Source organism: Anomaloglossus baeobatrachus, chromosome 1 (assembly GCF_048569485.1).
Source record: "Anomaloglossus baeobatrachus isolate aAnoBae1 chromosome 1, aAnoBae1.hap1, whole genome shotgun sequence".
Classification (NCBI taxonomy): Eukaryota; Metazoa; Chordata; class Amphibia; order Anura; family Aromobatidae; genus Anomaloglossus; species Anomaloglossus baeobatrachus.
The window spans coordinates 252265362-252286293 of NC_134353.1; the positions used below are offsets into that span (position 1 = coordinate 252265362).

At 47.8% G+C, this 20932-nt stretch overlaps 2 protein-coding genes across 3 annotated transcripts in view; both read left to right on the plus strand.

Annotated features, from left to right (window-relative positions):
• BBS7 (Bardet-Biedl syndrome 7) overlaps positions 1-15520 on the plus strand; it is a 144229-nt gene extending 128709 nt beyond the window's left edge. For both annotated transcript variants that reach the window (XM_075349109.1, XM_075349118.1), the window contains exons 19-20: positions 3798-3921; positions 12873-15520. In XM_075349109.1, coding sequence (XP_075205224.1) covers positions 3798-3921; positions 12873-13006 — 258 coding nt within the window. In that variant the 3' untranslated portion in view covers positions 13007-15520. The remainder of the gene's footprint in view (positions 1-3797; positions 3922-12872) is intronic.
• ANXA5 (annexin A5) overlaps positions 1-20932 on the plus strand; it is a 445678-nt gene that overhangs the window by 149049 nt on the left and 275697 nt on the right. The gene's annotated exons all lie outside the window — the stretch shown is intronic.

The following is a 20932-nucleotide window of genomic DNA, read 5'->3' on the forward strand; positions in this document are numbered from 1 at the left end:
TAATCAGGAAGATCAAGGCAGAGGGAGTCCCGGTGATACTGATAGCACCGGACTGGCCCAGGCGCGCCTGGTACGCCGAATTAGTACAAATGCTCGCAGACGTACCGTGGCGCCTTCCAGACATCCCAGACTTGCTGACCCAAGGGCCCATTTCCCATCAGAACTCCAGAGCCCTGAAGCTGACGGCATGGCCATTGAGACCTGGGTATTAACAAGAGCGGGATTCTCCCCCGCCGTTATCTCCACCATGATCAGCGCCCGAAAGCCTGCTTCATCCCGCATTTACCACCGTACGTGGAAAATCTTCTTTTCATGGTGCAGGGAAACTAACGTCCAGCCTATGCCTCTGGCCATCCCCAAAACTCTCGACTTTCTGCAGTCTGGCTTGCAAGCGGGGTTGGCTCTCAGTTCCCTTAAAGGGCAGGTCTCAGCGCTCTCAATCTTCTACCAATGCCCTGGCTCAAAAACCGCAAGTCAAGACCTTCCTCCAGGGCGTTTTCCCATCTAGTTCCCCCGTACAGACGGCCGCTGGACCCATGGGACCTCAATCTCGTTCTGGACGGTCTCCAGAGGTCTCCCTTTGAACCTCTCAAGGAATCCTCCCTTGCTCTTCTGTCCTCGAAGGTAACATTCCTGGTGGCAATTACGTCCATCAGACTGGTTTCGGAGCTGGCAGCACTCTCTTGCCGCGAGCCTTTTCCGATCTTTCACCAGGACAAGGTGGTTCTCCGCCCCCTTCCGGATTTTCTTCCAAAGGTTCCTACCCCGTTTCATTTGAACGAGGACATTGTTCTGCCTTCCTTTTGTCCACACCCAGTTCATAGGGTGGAAAGGTCTCTGCATTCGTTAGACCTCGTCAGAGCTCTCATATATTACATATCCAGGACAGCCCCCTTTAGGAAAACGGACTCTTTGTTCGTCATTCCTGAGGGGCCTAAGAAGGGACAGGCAACTCCAAAGGCAACTCTTGCTCGCTGGATTCGCTCTGCGATCCAAAAAGTCTACCGCTTGCCCATTCCTATTGGGCTGCGGGCTCATTCCACGCGAGCAGTTGGCCATTCGGCATCAGGCTTCAGTGGAACAGTTGTGTAAGGCTGCGACCTGGTCTAGCCTACATACTTTTTCAAAGCATTACAGAGTCCATACCCAGGTTTCAGCTGAGGCAAATCTGGGTAGAAAAATTCTGCAAATGGCAGTAGAGCACCTCTCTCAGTAGGCGCTCCAGGCTGTCTGGGACTGGTTCCTAGTCCTTGGGTTGTGTTGTCTTCTTTTATTTTTTCCCACCCATGGACTGCTTTAGGACGTCCCATGGTCCTGTCCCCCCCAATGATGCGTCAGAGAAAAACGGATTTTTGTGTACTCACCGTAAAATCGTTTTCTCTTAGCCATCATTGGGGGACACAGCGCCCACCCTGTTGCCCTGTTGGGCCTTGGTTCTCTCAGTACCTTATTTGGTTATGACTCTTTTTTTCTCATGTTCCTCTGTTGAGATAAGTTTCTTCTATTTTTTTTCTCCTACTGCTTGTGGACTAAAACTGAGGTTGCCTGGCCCGGCCAGGGGGTGTATACTGCAGAGGAGGAGCTATGCTTTTGCATCTATTTAGTGTCCTCCTATGGATAGGCAGCATAACACCCATGGTCCTGTGTCCCCCAATGATGGCCAAGAGAAAACGATTTTACGGTGAGTACACAAAAATCCGCTTTTTTCAGTACATTATTGCTTATGGTTGATGTGAAAGACGGCCCTAGGCACAGAAAACATTTCAAGTGGGTATCATCTGCATCTCACATAGGCTAGGAGGTTTATATAGGGTAGAGTAAATGAGCTGGAAACACAATGGAATAATCCTACTAGGCATCTTATTCCATTGATAATTTCTTGGTCAAAATTTTCTCTGGAGAACCTTGTCATAGATTTTAGTACCTCTGGGTTTCTGATTTATATACAATATTATTCTTAGATTTTATGACTGAAATCAAATGTTCAAAACTTCTATCACCATTTTTTATTAATTTACATGTGTACTGATTCGTAACTTTACAAGACAACATGCTGGCTGCCTCCAAACCCTGTTAGAAGTCAAGATACTGCTATTGTCCAATCAACCCCTTAAGCATGTGCTGTTATAGTACCTCACAGGATCTGTGCGGTTGCTGCCTTTCCATTACTGTGCAGTGATGTAACTGTTGTGGAAACTGCAGCATCAAAGTAAGAGTTTAGACAGCTGGAGGGGGTATGGTGCTATTGGATTAGTATGGCAGTTGAGTGGGGGAAGCTAATGACTGGGCTCCGAAATGTTAAAGTAAGACGTTGCCCTGCAGAAAGAAAGCCCTCCTATTGGTCCATTGAAAGGAAAATAAAAATATGAGTCTTTAAATGTGTTGACAATTATTATAGTGTACCAAAGTAGGAAAAGAAAACTCAATTTCTTTTAATCAGAAAAATAGAGGATTTTAAGTGTATGTGTGTGTGTGTGTGTGTGTGTGTGTATATGGCTGGAATAGAAAATACTAAAATAATTTCTTGGTCATTAAAGGGGTCTACTCAAGTTCTTACATTGCTTTAATGACAGCTTTTATCTTTCATAGTGTAGAGCTCCTTTCCATGGAGCTCGGCCTCCAGACTCTGGCTATGAACAGTAGTTACAATCCAGGAGCGAAGTTAACTCCTAACGTACCAGTCAACATACTGTGTATAGTTCTATTAATGCTATAGTTCCACTATTCACCAGAACTGTCACTGTAGTAGGAGAGCTCGCCCTGCTAGAAACTAGGAAGTAAGGAAACCAGGGAGACTGCACTGCTCTGAGCTGTTCAAGAGACAGCTTGAGAATACCCCTTTAAATATCAAACTTGACCACAACCATAAAGCGTTAAAGAGGACCTGACTGGTCTTTGTTTTTTATTACATAATTCCATTCCACACAAATAAAAATCATCCGATGTGATTATTATGGGTAGCATGTGACTCAGTCGTTAGCATTGTTGCTTTGCAGCACTAGAGTCTTGGATTGTTTTCCCACCAAGGCCAACATTTTGCATGTTCTCCCCGTGTTTCTATGGGTTTCCTCCCGCACTCTAATTACATACTGATAGGGGATTTTTAGACTGTGAGCTCCAATGGGGATAGTGATGATGTCTATAGAGTACTGCGGAATATGATGGCTTTTCCTGTGTTATTCCTCCTGAGTATTTATGAACACTTTTAACAACTGGATATAATCATTTTCCCTTGGAATAATGACTTGTCAACACTGACTGGACAGTGTCAGACTATGTGAGGTCTCGCCCCATTCAGGACTTACATACTCTGACACTGTCCAATCCGTGGTGACAAGCCGTTATTCCAAGTAGGGGATGATTACACACAATTGTCTTCAAAGTATTCAGGAGTAATAAATGAGGAAGAAGAGATGATCCGGGATTGGTTAAAGGGCTAGTGTACTGTGGATGGGGCTGTGGTCCCTTCTGCATCATGAGGTGGCTAGGGCTCGTCATGTCAGATATCAGCGGTCTCTCTGCATGAGTGGCATGTATCACGCACCTGTCCTCTTTATTTACTAGAATTGTAATGATTGATGTGTGTGATACCGGCTGCTCGTGCACACGATCCGTCAGATGTTTGTGAATCTAATGTTTCCAGAAAATACACATCTACTAAATTAGACAAGTCCTTTTTAACTGCCCCTCACAGGTAAACAATGTTGTTAGCGGTTTGAGAAATGTTCCACTTACTTGATATTCTGGAGTCTTGTGGTCCTGTATCGGAGTAATGTGAATTCATTTTCTTCTGGAAGGAGCTTCGGGTTCATGAAGGAAATGCAGACTTTCTGATCCCAGAATATCGCTGTATTCTAGAGGAGGCAGAGCAGCTCCAGGAGGAATACAAGAAACAGCCAGCACATCTCGAAAGGCTTTATGGTAAGATTTTCCTGTGTGCCCTATTAATGATTCACACAATTTCTGCTTTAGTTGAGCATCATTAATTGTCATTATAATAGGGTGCATCAGACCAGCATTTCTACAGATTTCTTGGGGATTTTTTTATGCTGGACTAAAAATGTTACGGTATCAGTTTAGCATAGCGGCTCTATAAGGAATTGTGAGGCAGGATATGCAGAGGCTTCGTAGAGAAGATGCAAGGGTTTCTTTACAACTTCCAATGCTTCACGTAAGGTGCAACATAATGTATGAGTGCAGACCTGACACCCAGTGTTTACAGGGGGCTTCTGAGCTGTATTCTACACATCACCTTTCTCCATTTCCAAGTTAAAGATGTGCTCACCTTTTACTGGACTCGCAATACTCCCCTCATGAGCATGCAAACTCTGCAGTGTCAGTTGACATCCATATGCTGTGTGTTTTATGTGGGCCACTGCTGAAGTAAACGTACATGCCATTTTCAAGTTAGGATGCTCACAACTGGAGGATGTTAAATAGAAACTGTAGCTATAAAGCAAACATATTAGTTTGCCTGTTATGCTTATGTTATTTTTAGTACCTTTCAAGTGGATTTTATGAGTTTGGACAAATAATAATTTTATTAGTCTTTTTATCTAGAGAAATATCCATAATTAGTGCAATAGACACACTAGGCTATGTCTGCATACTGCATCTTTTACTGCGTTTTTGGCGCATCTGTCACTGCTCCCGCTGCCACTCATTCACTTCCCGAGCAGCTCATTACCTTCATTGAATATTCACTGCTTCCCCCGCTCACATGCTCCCACTCTAAGTGACGGCGTGTCTGACGCTTCCATTCACAGACACCGGGGGTTGGGTGTATATCGTACAGTAAAATAAATTTACAAAATTGGCGAAGGGTCCCCCCCATATTATGATACCTTGCACAGATACTGATGTGCTTATCTTGGCTGGCTATCAAATAGGAGGAACCGCATGCAGCTTTTTTTATTTTTAATTATTTAAAGAACTAATTTTAAAAAAAAATGTGCAGTTCCCCCCAATTTTGTTACCAAGCCCAGATAAAGCCCAACAGCTGGGGGCTGGTATTCTCAGGCTGGGGAGACCCATTGTTATTGGGCGCCCCCTGCCTAAAAATATCAGCCTGCAACCGCCCTGAATTGCCACATTCATCCGATGTGACAGTCCCTGTATTTTACCCAGCTCTTCCTGATTGCCCTGGTGCAGTGGCAATCAGGGTAATAAGGAGATAATGGCAGCCCACAGCTGCCACTAAGCCCTAGATTAGTAATGGGAGACATCTGAGCCCCCTCCATTACTAATCTGTAAGTGAAAGTAAATAAACACAAACACCCCAAAAATCCTTTATTTGAAATAAAAGACAAAAAGCACCCTCTCTCACCACTTTATTAACCCCTAAAAATACCCCTGCAGGTCCGACATAATCCACACAAGGTCCCACGATGCTTCCAGCACTGCTACATCTGAATTCACATCGAGAGGCCATAGAACATGACCGCCTGCTGTGAGGTTCAGGCAGCGCCTTAAGTGATCCACGCGATCAGTGGTGACTGTGACCGTAGGAACTTTAAGCTGTGGCTACCACTAACCTGAGTGACGTCACCACTGATCGCGGCACAGTCTCTGCCTGAACATCACAGCAGACAGTCTTCTTCTAAGGCGCTCGCTGAGAGCTTCATTTGTAGCAGATCTGAATCGTCGTCGGACCTGCATGGGTGTTTTGGGGGTTAATAAAAGGTTGAAAGAGGGTGCTTTTTGCCTTTTTTTTGTCTGATTGGCAGCTTTCCAATGCACACTATAAACAGAAAGCTGTCAATCAGTGGTGTGGGCGAGGTTACACAGAACTCCGCATTCAGAGAACTGCTGCATCTCCAGCAGATAAAATAGTTTTTAATCAAAACTGCAGCAAGCGGCCCAGTAAGTGACACATCAATGGAATCAGGGTCTCTGCACCTATACTATGCTACTCTCACAAGGGGGAGGAAAAACCTATTGTCAGATCCTCTTTAACATAGTTCCATTGTTTATTTTACTTTGATCCTCCTATGGTAAGTTTTCAAGATGCCTCTCGCTTGACATCATTTAACAAACACACACCAAATCTACCCCACCCAAACTATTGTAATTGAAACTAAATTCACACCACACTACCATAGTGTTTTCTTGTTATTAATACATATCGGGATCAGAATTGCTTACATCTACATTTATTATCCTTACATTAGTAGATGATTGGTGAAAGTACATTCACATGAACACTCATTCCCGATTATCTGCCCAAGTAAACATGTTGGTGTTCACTCAACAAACGATCGGAACGCTTTTGCCTCCAAAAAAATCATTATTGTCGCCCCATGTATATTGGGCATTTGCTGCTGACAATGATTGTTCCGATCCCACGATTGTTTGTCGGCCTGAGTAAACTGAATAGCAACGAGCTGTGAACAATTTGTGTATCTTTGATCAGAGCTTGTTAAGGTGCATGACAGCCTAAAAATCGACCTGTCTAAATGCACCGTAAGTGAAAACCAGAAACACTGACTAGGATCCTTTATCAAATATTGTTCTTTGTCCACTTGTTTTTTTCTGCATTGTAAATGAGGCACAACAAGGCTATTGTTCCCACATGTCAAAAACACTGCTATTTATCCACAGAATAGCTGATGTTTAACAATTCAAGTAAAGTGGATGCCATTTTATGAAAACCAATGGCAACTATTCGGCCGGGGCTACACGGGGACTAATGCGATCCTCGCATGACACTCGGCTCACGCTGGCAGCACAGCAGGAGCTGAGTGTCATTGTGACTAAGATCCGATCATGCGATTGGACCTCAGCTGCGAGGGGCAGGCCGGCACTCAGGAGGGGCGGGCCGACGCTGTGGAGGGGAGGGATTTATCTCCCTCTCTCCTCCGTAGCCGGCTATGGCCATTCTCGCTCTGCACTCACAGTACACCAGTGTACTGCGAGTGCAGTGCGAATTTTTTTTTTTTTTCTCACCTCATAGACTTGAATGGGTGCGAGAGAAACAAGGAACGCATTACACTCACAGCATGCTGAGATTGTTTTCTCGGTCTGATTAGGGCTGAGAAAATAATCGCTCATGGGTGCTGACACATAGGCTAATATTGGATTGGTCCGAGTGGAATGTGATAAAACATCGCATTCCACTCGCTCCGATTTTCATGCCGTGTGGCTTAGGCCTTCAAGTGAGCGCACAACTGGGTGTTTTAGTTGCATTACTCTCCTATAGGTTACTATGGGGATTCTGAAAAAATGCATGTAAAAATGCATTAAAAAAGAAAGAGTTCTGCTTCAATCCTGCACTAAAAACACATTAGAAAGAAGAAACGCAGCTAGTAAGGCACAAATGCAATAATCTGAGCAGATTGCTGGTACATTTTTGGTGCAGAGATATGCAGGAAACATATAGCCGAAAAAATGAAAATTTTAAACACACATGGCCTAAAGGCCACTTTACACACTACGACATCGCTAAAGCGATCTCGTTGGGGTCACGGATTTTGTGAAGCATATCCGGCCGCGTTAGTGATGTCGTTGCGTGTGACACCTATTAGCAATTTTGAATCGTTGCAAAAACGTTCAAAATCGATAATCGGTGACATCCCCCCCTAAGCTCAAATATCGTTGGTGCTGCAGGTACGATGTTGTTCATACCATTCATGGGGTAGCACACATCGCATCGGGTGACACCACAGGAACGAGGAACCTCTCCTTACCTGCGGCCTCCCGCAATGAGGAAGGAAGGAGGGGGGGATGTTCGTCCCGCTCATCTCCGCCCCTCTGCTTTGATTGGGCGGCCGCTTAGTGACGTCGCTGTGATGCCGAATGAACCACCCCCCTAGAAACCCGATGTGTACTCCAGCTACGTGTGCAGGGAGCAGGGATCCGGCACTGGCAGCGTGAGAGCGGCGGACGCTAGTAACTAATGTAAATATCGGGTAACCAAGGAAAGGGCTTCTTGGTTACCCGATGTTTACCGTGGTTACAGCTTACCGCAGGCTGCCAGACGCCGGCTCCCTGCTCGCTTCAGTTCGTCGCTCTCTCGCTGTCACACACAGCGATGTGTGCTTCACAGCGGGAGAGCAACGTCCAAAAAATGAAGCAGGACATTCAGCAACGACCGGCGACCTCACAGCTGGGGCCAGCTCGTTGCTGGATGTCACACACCGCGACAGCGACGGGACGTCGCTGCTACTTCACAGAAAATGATGACTTAGCAGCGACGTCGTTGTCGTCGTCGCTATGTGTGACACCACCTTTACTGGGCTGATTGCTGTAGGTTTGATAATCTCCTGTTAATAAATCAGAGATTGTATCACTAAAGGACTAGTAAACCTGCTACCAAGTAGTTCTCCATATTCATGAGCTCTGTATAACCCCCATACCCACCACTGATTGACAGCTTTCTGCCTATGAACAGTACACACAGACTAACCAATCAGTGTTGTGGGTGTGATTAGCAATCAAACAACTGGCAGATCTGCAACAAATAACTTTAAACAAAACTGCAGTAAGCAGTCAAGTCAGTGACACATCACTGAAACCAGGGTCACTGCTTTGACATCATTCTGCTTCCAGATGGGATAGCAAAATCCTAGAGACAAATTCTCTTTAATATGTCACAGAGGGTGCAAAGTGTTGCTGATTAGTGGGGATCTGGACCCTGAGACCCCCACCAATTGCTTAAAATAGCTCTCTGCAGCACACAGTTTAAAGGCTCAATATTTGACTCCAGATGAAGTCATTGTAACCAAACGTGTCGGGGCTTTGCGTTAATCCAGCAGGAGAGGACTTTAATGAGTAGATTTATTATTATTATTATTATTATTATTATTATTCTATTATTTGGAGGCTCAATAATAAGTCTATTGGGTCATCCACTGTTTTGTTATTTGGAGTCTCAATAATAAAGGGGGCTTTACACGCCAAAACATCACTAATGAGATGTCGTTGGGGTCACGGAATTTGTGACGCACATCCGGCCTCGTTAGCGACGTCGTTGCGTGTGAAACGTATGAAAGACCACTAACGATCAGAAATACTCATCTAATCGTTGATCGTTGACACGTCGTTCTAATCCCAAATATCGTTGCTGTTGCAGGACGCAGGTTGTTTGTCGTTCCTGAGGCAGCACACATCGCTACGTGTGACACCCCAGGAACGACGAACAACACCGTACCTGTGTCCTCCGGCAACGAGGTGGGCATCACTTTCTTTCGGCTGCTCTCCGCCCCTCCGCTTCTATTGGACGGCTGCCGTGTGACGTCGCTGTGACGCCGCACGAACCGCACCCTTAGAAAGGAGGCTGTTCGCCGCCCACAGTGACGTTGCAGGGAAGGTAAGTATGTGTGACGGGTCCGAGCGATGTTGTGCGCCACGGGCAGCGATTTGCCCGTGACGCCCAACCGATGGGGACGGATGCTTTCACCAGCTACATCGCTAGCGAGGTCGCTACGTGTTAAGCAGCCTTAAAGGGGTTATCCAGCTTATTTTTACTTTTACCCTATCGGGCTACATTGGGGCAGGTAAGTAGATAGTGACCACTTACCTGCCCTGCTGTCAGCCCCTCCTCCCCAGCTAAGAGCGGTCATGTGACCGCTCCTGCCGCGATTTTGCTGCTTCCAGTCATTTCATGTCAACATGGGCAGGACCATGTTGACATGCAAATCTGGAATAGCATGTTGCCGCCCTGCTGGGCTGGTACAGTGCGTGAGTCCCCGCCCCCCTTCCCTGCACCCTCCCACACATTCCCCCGCACCCCGTACTCTCCCCGCCCACAGTGTCACCGCCAGCACCGGGCCCCCTGCTCAAGAGAGCAGGAGTGCCAGTGCAGTCTGTGTCCCGCTCCAGCCTCGTGGCTGCTCGCACTGCAGGCTCAGCAGCTTCTCACCCTGCAGCGCAGGCAGCCGCGGGGATGACTATAGCTGCCATCAGGATGTTAGATGACATCATTACCTGCTGTGACGATCTTCGCTTCACTCCTGTCAGCGCTGTCACTGCCTTCTATGCCCACTGCGTTCTCACGTCACTAGCGGTGACGTCACGGGCGATACTGCTGAGAACGCGGCGGGCAAAGAAGGCAGTGACAGCGTTGACAGGAGTGAAGCGAAGATCGTCACAATAGGTAATGATCTCATCTAACCTCCTGACCGCAGCGCTCGTCATCCCCTGCAGTGACCTGGGCTATTGATGTTAGCTCAGGTTACTGCATTACTCTCCCAGCCAATGGAGAACATTCTGTTCTTCATTGACTGGGACATTGACTATGGTATGGATCGTCGTGGATTACGCCGGACCTGGATTTGTTTTTCTTTTCAATAAATTGGTGAAAGAGGGAATGTTTTGGGGAGTGTTTTTCAAATGAAACCTTTTTTGTTGTCTATTTTTTTTATTACTGACTGGGTCGTTGATGCCGTGACATCACTAACCCCAGGGCTTGATGCCAGGTGACATTACACATCTGGTATTAACCCCATATATTACCCCGTTTTCCACCGCACCAGGGCACGGGATGAGTTGGGGCGAAGCACCAGGATTGGCACATCTAATGGATGCGCCACTTCTGGGGCGGCTGTGACCTGCTATTTTTAGCCTGGGGAGTGTCCAATTACAGTGGACCTCCCTAGTCTGAGAATACCAGACCACAGCTGTCCGCTTTACCTTGGCTGGTGATCCAATTTGGGGGGGCCCCATGTTTTTTTGTTTTTAAATTATTTATTTAATTTAAAATAACAGCATGGGGTGCCCTCTGTTTTGGATTACCAGCCAAGGTAAAGCTGCCAGCTGTGGTCTGGAGGCTGCAGCCGTCTGCTTTACCCTAGCTGGCTACAAACGTATGGGGAACCCCACGTGTTTGTTTGGGTTTTTTTTTTATTATTTATTTATTTTTTGGATAAATACAAGGCTAAGCACCCTTTAGTGCCACATGAAAGTCACTAAAGGGTGCCAGCTTAGAATATGCAGGGAGGTGGGACATTATATAGGTCTTTCTCATCTATCTATCTATTATCTATCTATCTATATCTATTATCTATCTATGATTCTATCTATCTATGATTCTATCTATCCACCTACCTACCTATCTATGATTCTATCTATCTATCTATCTATCTATCCATCCCTCTATTCATTCATTCATTCCTCTATCTCTCTGTCTCTCTATCTGTTCATCTCTATATCTACTCATCTATTTATCTTTCTTGCTGCTTCAGTTTTTTGCGGTCCGCAAAAAAACGGAAGGCACGCGGATGACACACGGATGCATCCGTGAAAAAATGGTGTTTTTTGCGGACCGCAAAAACGGAACGGTCATGTGAATATAGCCTACATGTGTTCCCTATGGGGGTAGGGGTCGGTAGAGAACGATGGTGGGGGGTTTGGTACAGAGTGCCGTGTGTGTGTGTGTGGGGGGGGTTGCAGAGCCTGATGTGTGGGGTGCAGCGCCCGATGCGCGTGTGTGTGTGTGTGTGTGTGTGTGTGGCGCAGAGCCCGATGTGTGCGTTTGTGCGTGCGTCCGTGCATGTGTTGTTTGTGTGTGTGGTACAGAGCCCGGTGTGTGTGTGTGTGTGTGTGTGTTTGGCGCAGAGCCCGATGTGGGGCTGTTATTTCCAATGCTAGAGTGATAACAGGTCAGCGCTGGGGCAGAATGCTGACAGGGAATGTGTGTGCAGAGAGCGGGCAGGGGGCGAGGCTGGACACTGGGGAGGGGCTGGACAGTGAGGCCGGGCGGTGCCAGCTGTGACTGGGAGGTTTAGCACAGGAAGTGGTCAGTTTGCTGGAGCTGAATGTAAACAAAGAGCTGCAGAGAATAAAGGGATAATTCAAGAGGAATAAAAGTTAGAAAACAAAAAATAACAATGTAGGGGTGTTTCATATGACAATACAGCACAGATTAACTCAAAAGTTTTTGGTAAGCTAATGTCGGACAACTCCTTTAAGTCTATCAGGCCATCCACTGGTTTATTTGGAGGCTCAATAATAAGTGTATAGGGTTGTCCACTGCTTTGTTATTTGGAGGCTCAATAATAAGTCTATGGGGTTGTCCACTGCTTTGTTATTTGGAGGCTCAATAATAAATCTCTGGGGCCATCCACTGTTTTATTTAGAGTTTGGTGAAGAAACTCAGGCTCACTGTTGAGCCTGTACACCGCCCATCGCAGCTGAACTGGGAGCTGTGCACTTCAGAGTTGTGTTTTGAGGGACCGAGGAGGGCTCTAAGGATGCAGACCGCCACTAATCAGAAAGACTTTGCAGCCCCTGTAGCATAAAAGTTTTTACAAATAATAGTTCCGCTTTAAGGATGGTTGACTTCTAAGTGACACCTCTCTTATATTCAGCATTCGGTGTCCGGTGCTGATTTGCATATGTCTGTGTCTTCAGGAAGCTGTTTTCTGTCATTTTGATAAAATCACTGTTTTGCTGCTGATCTAGCAGGTATACAGAGCTCATGAATAGGCTAGACTACCTGGCAGCAGGCCAAGTAATCCTGTAATGATAAAATCACTGTTTAAACAGCAGTAAATTATCAAAGCTACACCCAGCAGCCCAGTAAGTGACACATCGCTGGAATCAGGATCTCTGCCTTTAGGTTATGCTGCTCTCAGATTAGGTTGCAAAAACCTGGTGACAGATTCCCTTTAATACAGAAGTAGCAGCCATAGATTACAGCACAGAATCTGAGTAAAGCCAATCCCTAATTTTTGCATACATAGAATTGTGATTTTGTGTGAATATCATTTATGTTTTAATGTATATTTCTTATCTAATACCGTAGTTGTTTTTACGACTTTAGTTCATTAAGACACTTTATTCCACTCATATAATGTGGATAAAAAATCTTCAGGACTAAGGGGATGGTCTTGGGGTATTTATGTGTTTCCATAATGGCCTCCTTTGTTTTATAGGCATGATAACAGACCTCTTCATTGACAAGTTCAAGTTCAAGGGCACAAATGTGAAATCCAAGGTTCCGCTGTTGCTGGAGATTTTGGACAACTATGACCAGAACGCTCTGATGACGTTTTTTGATGCTCAGTAAATAGTTGTTACCATGGACTGTGAATTCTATCTATTATGTACAGTATTTATTATGTGGATGTTGTGATGTCACGTTCTGTTGTGTTAGGTTAGTCACACCCGGCAATGACTGCATTTACAAGATGTTTCTTACATTAGGACTTGTGTTTGCTATTAAATCTTATTAACCATATAAAGGTTTATAATTAAAGCTGGGACCAATGAATCTGAGGAACTGAGCGCACAAGTGTCGGGGAGTTTCAGTAATAATTTGAGTTCCTGTATGCTCACAGTGCCCCATTCACGGACAGAGATGGAAAATGCAAGAGCAGTTTGACCAGAAAACTGTAGATAAACCAGCAGCTTAAAAGACCAAAGTACAGTACATTTTATTCAATAGATCTTGGAATAATAATAAGTTCCACAATTGAATGTGTTTAAAAAAAATGTTCCTGTGTCTGACCGTGCAGGAACATTGTCTGATCATACCACAGTTCGTGGCCAGAGGAGGACGCAGAAGACTATAGAGACAGGACAGGATCTAATCTAATTCGTTCTGTGAGGTAAAAATATTTACTTGCCTGTTTTTAAACAATGTATTACCTCCCAGAAAGAATCAGCTGTGATCCCGTCCTGTCTGTTTATTCTTTTCCTCCCCGGCCCAGGAGCTGTGGTATGATTAGACCATGTCACTGTACGGTCAGACACGGCCATTACACAGCACATAGCAGGGACACTTATATCGGATTATCTCAGCACTGGAACATTTTTTAAATGTTATCCAAAGGTGGAAAATATTATTATTCCCAAATCTATTGATTACAATTATCTTTAAAATTAACTTTGTTCGTGGGAAAATCCTTTTAGAGGGAACGTGTCATCAGAAAATTACCTAATGTTGAAATCAGATTTTTGTGTTGAAGAGGTTTTATGGTTTTTGAAAACTCTTGTCCACCAAGCACAGTTTGTGTTCTAAAAACAAACTCTGCTTTACTCACCTTCCCCAGGTCCAGGGCTGAGTCTTTGCCATTGCTCTCAGTGTCTGTTATTGTCTGCAGTGATCACGTCAAGTAGATAGCGCTGTTGCCACTATCTGTGCAGAACGGCTCAAGCCATCAACTCAGGCACAGTTCAGTTATTGGCTGCCGTGCTGTTGACGTGACATCAGTGCTGCACACAATAAGGCTATGTGCCCACGGGGAAAGTGTCCTGTAGATATATCCGCAGGACATTCCACAGGAGCTCCCAGAAATCCGCAGCACAACTTTGTCTGTTTTCATGCTGCGGATGTATTGTGGAATGTCCTGCGGATATGCTGCGGTCATTCTGCATTGAGGATACAGTACCATGGCTTCGCATCCTCAATGCAGAACAAGTGCTGAGTGATCGGGGGTTCATACTTACCTCCATCACGCAGCACTTCACTTTCTGGCCGTGTCTGTCTGTGTCTGCAATGTGCAGGAGAAGGTGGGCGGGCTGTCACATGACCAGAGCTCGTGCAGGCCCCGCCCACCTCCTGCTCCTGGCTCCACCGCGCTTCTCTGCGCCGGAGGAAGTGACTCTGATGTCTTCTATCAAGGCAGGTAAGTATAGGACCCTGCGGAGAAATCTGCAGGAATAATTCACATTCTGCAGATTTTTCCGCAGGGAAATTCGCATTATTTCCTCTGTGGAAAAAAACGCAGCATGGGCATAGCAGTTCCAAAATGCCATAGAAATGGCTGGGGACTCGCTGTACTGCAAATTTTTGAAAAATCGACGGCATTTCCGTGAAAAAATCACGGCAAATTCTGCAAATTTTCCGCAGCGTGGGCACATAACAGGCTACAACAGACACCAGGACTAGCAGTGGGGATTCAGCACTAGACCCAGGATCTGGGAGCAAAGTACCGTATTTTTCGCTTTATAAGACGCACTTTTGTTCCCCCAAATTTTGGGGGAAAGTAGGGGGTGCGTCTTATAATCCGAATATACGGGGGGGGGGTGTATATATATATATATATACACACACTACAGAGTCCAGGGGAGGTGCGGGCAGCTCTGGAGCTCTGCTGGGGGACTTGTGAAAGCTGGGAGCAGCAGACTTTGATCTCCTGCACCCGCTCATATAATATGCACAGCTGCTGTCCACCACCATGGTGCTGAAAGTGCACCGCGGCGATAGGCTGGGGCAGCAGTGTATATTATATCTGCCTGCCCCTTCTTTGATTGCACATGCCCCCTCCCCCGTGTTAGCCATGTCCCCTATGCTGCTGCAAACAGTAAAATAATAAACTTTTTACTCACCTCCTCCAGCGTGTCTGCCAGGCCTCCCTCCTGCTGCTGTGATAAGGCACAAGAGATTTCACTCTGCCGTGCCGATCACATGACCGGCCGAGAACCAGGAAATGCAGGAGGCTGGAGATCAACCCCGAGGAGAGGACACAGACAGGACAATGCTGGAGAAGGTAAGGAAAGTTTATTTTCCTAAAAGCAGCAGCATGGGGCGATATATAACACAGGGAGCTGTGTGCCAGCAATAGTGGGCCATGTGCCGCTACATGGGGCCGTGTGCCGCCACATGGGGCCATGTGCCAGCAATAGTGGGCCGTGTGCCGCCACATGGGGCCATGTGCCAGCAATAGTGGGCCGTGTGCCGCCACATGGGGCAGTGTGCCGCCACATGGGGCAGTGTGCCGCCACATGGGGCCGGGTGCCGCCACATGGGGCCATGTGCCAGCAATAGTGGGCTGTGTGCAGCCACATGGGGCCATGTGCCGCCACATGGGGCCATGTGCCAGCAATAGTGGGCTGTGTGCAGCCACATGGGGCCGTGTGCCACCACATGGGGCCATGTGCCGCCACATGGGGCCATGTGCCAGCAATAGTGGGCTGTGTGCAGCCACATGGGGCCGTGTGCAGCCACATGGGGCCGTGTGCCGCCACATGGGGCCGTGTGCCGCCACATGGGGCCGGGTGCCGCCACATGGGGCCATGTGCCAGCAATAGTGGGCTGTGTGCAGCCACATGGGGCCGTGTGCCGCCACATGGGGCCATGTGCCAGCAATAGTGGGCTGTGTGCAGCCACATGGGGCCGTGTGCAGCCACATGGGGCCATGTGCCAGCAATAGTGGGCCGTGTGCAGCCACATGAGGCCATGTGCCAGCAATAGTGGGCTGTGTGCAGCCACATGGGGCCGTGTGCAGCCACATGGGGCCATGTGCCAGCAATAGTGGGCCGTGTGCAGCCACATGAGGCCATGTGCCAGCAATAGTGGGCCATGTGCCGCCACATGGGGCCATGTGCCAGCAATAGTGGGCCGTGTGCCGCCACATGGGGCCGTGTGCCGCCACATGGGGCCGTGTGCCGCCACATGGGGCCGTGTGCCGCCACATGGGGCCGTGTGCCGCCACATGGGGCCGGGTGCCGCCACATGGGGCCATGTGCCAGCAATAGTGGGCTGTGTGCAGCCACATGGGGCCGTGTGCCGCCACATGGGGCCATGTGCCAGCAATAGTGGGCTGTGTGCAGCCACATGGGGCTGTGTGCAGCCACATGGGGCCATGTGCCGCCACATGGGGCCATGTGCCAGCAATAGTGGGCTGTGTGCCGCCACATGGGGCCGTGTGCCACCACATGGGGCCATGTGCCGCCACATGGGGCCATGTGCCAGCAATAGTGGGCTGTGTGCCGCCACATGGGGCCGTGTGCCACCACATGGGGCCATGTGCCAGCAATAGTGGGCTGTGTGCAGCCACATGGGGCCGTGTGCAGCCACATGGGGCCGTGTGCCGCCACATGGGGCCGGGTGCCGCCACATGGGGCCATGTGCCAGCAATAGTGGGCTGTGTGCAGCCACATGGGGCCGTGTGCAGCCACATGGGGCCATGTGCCAGCAATAGTGGGCTGTGTGCAGCCACATGGGGCCGTGTGCCGCCACATGGGGCCATGTGCCAGCAATAGTGGGCCGTGTGCAGCCACATGGGGCCGTGTGCCGCCACATGGGGCCGTGTGCCGCCACATGGGGCCGTGTGCCGCCACATGGGGCCATGTGCCAGCAATAGTGGGCTGTGTGCAGCCACATGGGGCCATGTGCCAGCAATAGTGGGCTGTGTGCAGCCACATGGGGCCGTGTGCCACCACATGGGGCCATGTGCCGCCACATGGGGCCATGTGCCAGCAATAGTGGGCTGTGTGCAGCCACATGGGGCCGTGTGCCACCACATGGGGCCATGTGCCGCCACATGGGGCCATGTGCCAGCAATAGTGGGCTGTGTGCAGCCACATGGGGCCGTGTGCAGCCACATGGGGCCGTGTGCAGCCACATGGGGCCGTGTGCCGCCACATGGGGCCGTGTGCCGCCACATGGGGCCGTGTGCCGCCACATGGGGCCGGGTGCCGCCACATGGGGCCGGGTGCCGCCACATGGGGCCATGTGCCAGCAATAGTGGGCTGTGTGCAGCCACATGGGGCCGTGTGCCGCCACATGGGGCCGTGTGCCGCCACATGGGGCCGTGTGCCGCCACATGGGGCCGAGTGCCGCCACATGGGGCCGGGTGCCGCCACATGGGGCCGGGTGCCGCCACATGGGGCCGGGTGCCGCCACATGGGGCCGTGTGCCGCCACATGGGGCCATGTGCCAGCAATAGTGGGCTGTGTGCAGCCACATGGGGCCGTGTGCAGCCACATGGGGCCGTGTGCAGCCACATGGGGCCGTGTGCAGCCACATGGGGCCGTGTGCAGCCACATGGGGCCGTGTGCAGCCACATGGGGCCATGTGCCAGCAATAGTGGGCCGTGTGCAGCCACATGAGGCCATGTGCCAGCAATAGTGGGCCATGTGCCGCCACATTGGGCCATGTGCCGCCACATGGGGCCGTATGCCGCCACATGGGGCCATGTGCCAGCAATAGTGGGCCGTGTGCAGCCACATGAGGCCGTGTGCAGCCACATGGGGCCGTGTGCAGCCACATGGGGCCGTGTGCAGCCACATGGGGCCGTGTGCAGCCACATGGGGCCGTGTGCAGCCACAGTGGGCCGTGTGCCGCCACAGTGGGCCGTGTGCCGCCACAGTGGGCCGTGTGCCGCCACAGTGGGCCGTGTGCCGCCACAGTGGGCCGTGTGCCAGCCACAGTGGGCCGTGTGCCAGCCATAGAGGATGTGTGCCAGGCATAGGGGACATGTGGCATCACTGGGCCATATCCAGATTCAGAGGGCTAATTTTAGGATGGGGGGGGCTATGAGGGACATATACCCTATATGATTTGTCAGACGGACACTGGCATTATAAGACGGACCCCATTTATTAAAAAATTCTCTATTCCTTCACCAAATTTGGGGGTGCGCCTTATAATCAGGTGCGTCTTATAAAGCGAAAAATACGGTAGTTGTTTGAAAAAAAAAATCTGCAGACAGGGGTTTTCCAAAACCAGACCCCCTTTAAAAAAATAAAGTATTTTTAAAACATTTTTGTCAATGTTTTTCCCTTATATAACAATCTACTGTATGTTAGAAAGCTTATCACGCTGGCCATTTGGGCTTTTTTTTTAGACTCTGCCTGTTGTTTCAGGATATACACATGTACATTAGTCACAATGAGCAGGTTCCATCTCTACCTTTTTGTTATGAAGTGTATAATGATCGTGTATACAGGTCATCATGAAGAAGGGTCAGCTGTGACATCTCCTTTTGTGAGAGGTGGATCCTATGTTATCCGCTGTGTGTGGAGCTGGTAATACAAAAACCTGAATTAAATAATAAGTCATTTTCTTGAGACACATTCAATTTGAGGGTCTTTCATACAAGACGATTACAGTGTAAAAGAAATCATTAGATTGACTAAAAGGTCCTAGTCATTGAACGATCAGCGTGAATTTACTCATTTGTTATTGATTGTGTAAGTTACCGTCACCTAAATTATCGTTTGAGAGCGAGAGATGTCCTTGAGCACAAAACTATGTGTTGGTCCTTAGGAGTGCAAATGAAAGGAAAGAAAAGTTATTGCAATTGTAGACGATATACAATGCTGACATATAATCCATACATAGAAGGCCAATACTAGAATTGCTGTTTACAGAGCTATGTATTTCCATGTACGCACATGTTACATTAGTCATAATTCAGTGCACTGCGATAAATGCTGCTTTTGTGTTTCTCTGGTTTATTTATTATTCTCCATTTAAATAATACTTTTTGGATTTTGCTCACAAATGTTTTTGGACATAATTTAATTTGTTTTTTTAGCAAAGACATTACAAAAAATATATATTAAAATATTTCAATATACAAGTACACGTGTAGTGTCTGGGTTTTTTCTACAATGCATGTTAAAAAGCCATATTTGATCTATCGCTTAAAAGAAAAAAAATTAAAATGGCCATTTAAAGTACTAGTCTCACAATCACGACTTTTCACCTTTTACACAGGATAGGTGATAACTGTGGTTTGGCAACTGATGTGACTTACATTGATCATGGGAGTCCCATGTCTCCCCATTTTAATGTAGAAGCATTTGCGAATGTATGCTGCCGCTCAATTCATTGCCGATTTGACCTAGTAGAAATAGTAAAGCTCTTTTCTATCTCTAAAGCCCCCGTCACATTTAACGACTTACCAGCGATCCCGACAACAATATGACCTGATAAGGAGCGCTGGTAAGTCGCTACGTGGTCGCTGGTGAGATGTCAAACAGTCAGATCTTCCCAACGACGCAGCAACGATACAGTGACTGTTGAGACCTGTATAACGATCTCTGTGGTCGTTGGGACCCTGAGCTCTGAGTCATCAACGAGGTTGTTGGTAAGGTGTCAAACACACCGATGCATCCTGCCCAGCAGGACCTCAACGATCAAAAAATGGTCCAGGCCATTCCGACACGACCAGCGATCTCACAGCAGGGACCTGGTCGCTGCTATGTGTCAAACGTAGCGAGATCGCTGGCGAGGTCGTTATTGCGTCACAGAATCTGTGACTCGGCAGCGATCTCGCTATGTGTGAAGGCACCTTAACAGTCCCATAGACAATGAATCATGGTTGCATTTACTGGCAGAGAGCGGTGAAAGAGCACGCCCTCAAGAGGAGACATAAGAAATGCCAAATTAGACTGCAAACAGAGATTTCCACTACTGTGCTCCAAAAGCAACAAATGTGAATATCTCTGCAAAGGAGCAATTCTTCGCAAAATGGAAAAAGAAAAAAATAGCAAAATCAAGGGGCTTAGGGATTCTTACAAGGTATTTAACTAAAATATTTTTAACAAATGACGTCTTCTTTAAGGCTTGTTAAAAGGCCAATTTTGACTTTTGGATTGCTACTTCCAATAGGTGGCGCTAGAGTTTGTCTCCTTTCCTGGAGAGACAATTTGAATAATTCCCAGAGGGGCATTGCAGCTATAAGTCCCCTTACCACTGGTTTGTCAGGTCTCCACAAGGAGAATAGTCTTCCCCCGTGGTCCCCACATAGCTTCTCATAAGCCAGATCAGATACCCACACTTTGCACCGACGAGGGGCAATCACCCCGAAACACCGTGTCTGCAAATTGGGATTCTGATCTGGCATAAATATCCTAGGTCATATGCAAAGGCTTGTTAAAAGGGCAATTTTGACTTTTAGGATTGCTACTTCCAATAGGTGGCGTTAGAGTTTGTCTCCTTTTCTGGAGAGACAATTTGAATAAGGTCTTCTTTAACATAATTTTTGGTCTAGTGTTCCTCCAATCTCTTAAGACCTGTGACATATACACAGTGCCTTAAAAAAGTATTCATACCCAATGAACTTTTTCACATTACACCCAGAAACATAAATGTATTTTATAGGGATTTTATGTGATATACCAACACTAAGTAGCAAATATTTGTGCAGTGTAAAGGAACTGATACATGCTTATTTATGTGTAAATGGCCCAGTAATAATCCAGACCTAAATAAACCCATTGAGAATCTGTGGCAAGACTTGAATATTGTTGTTCACAG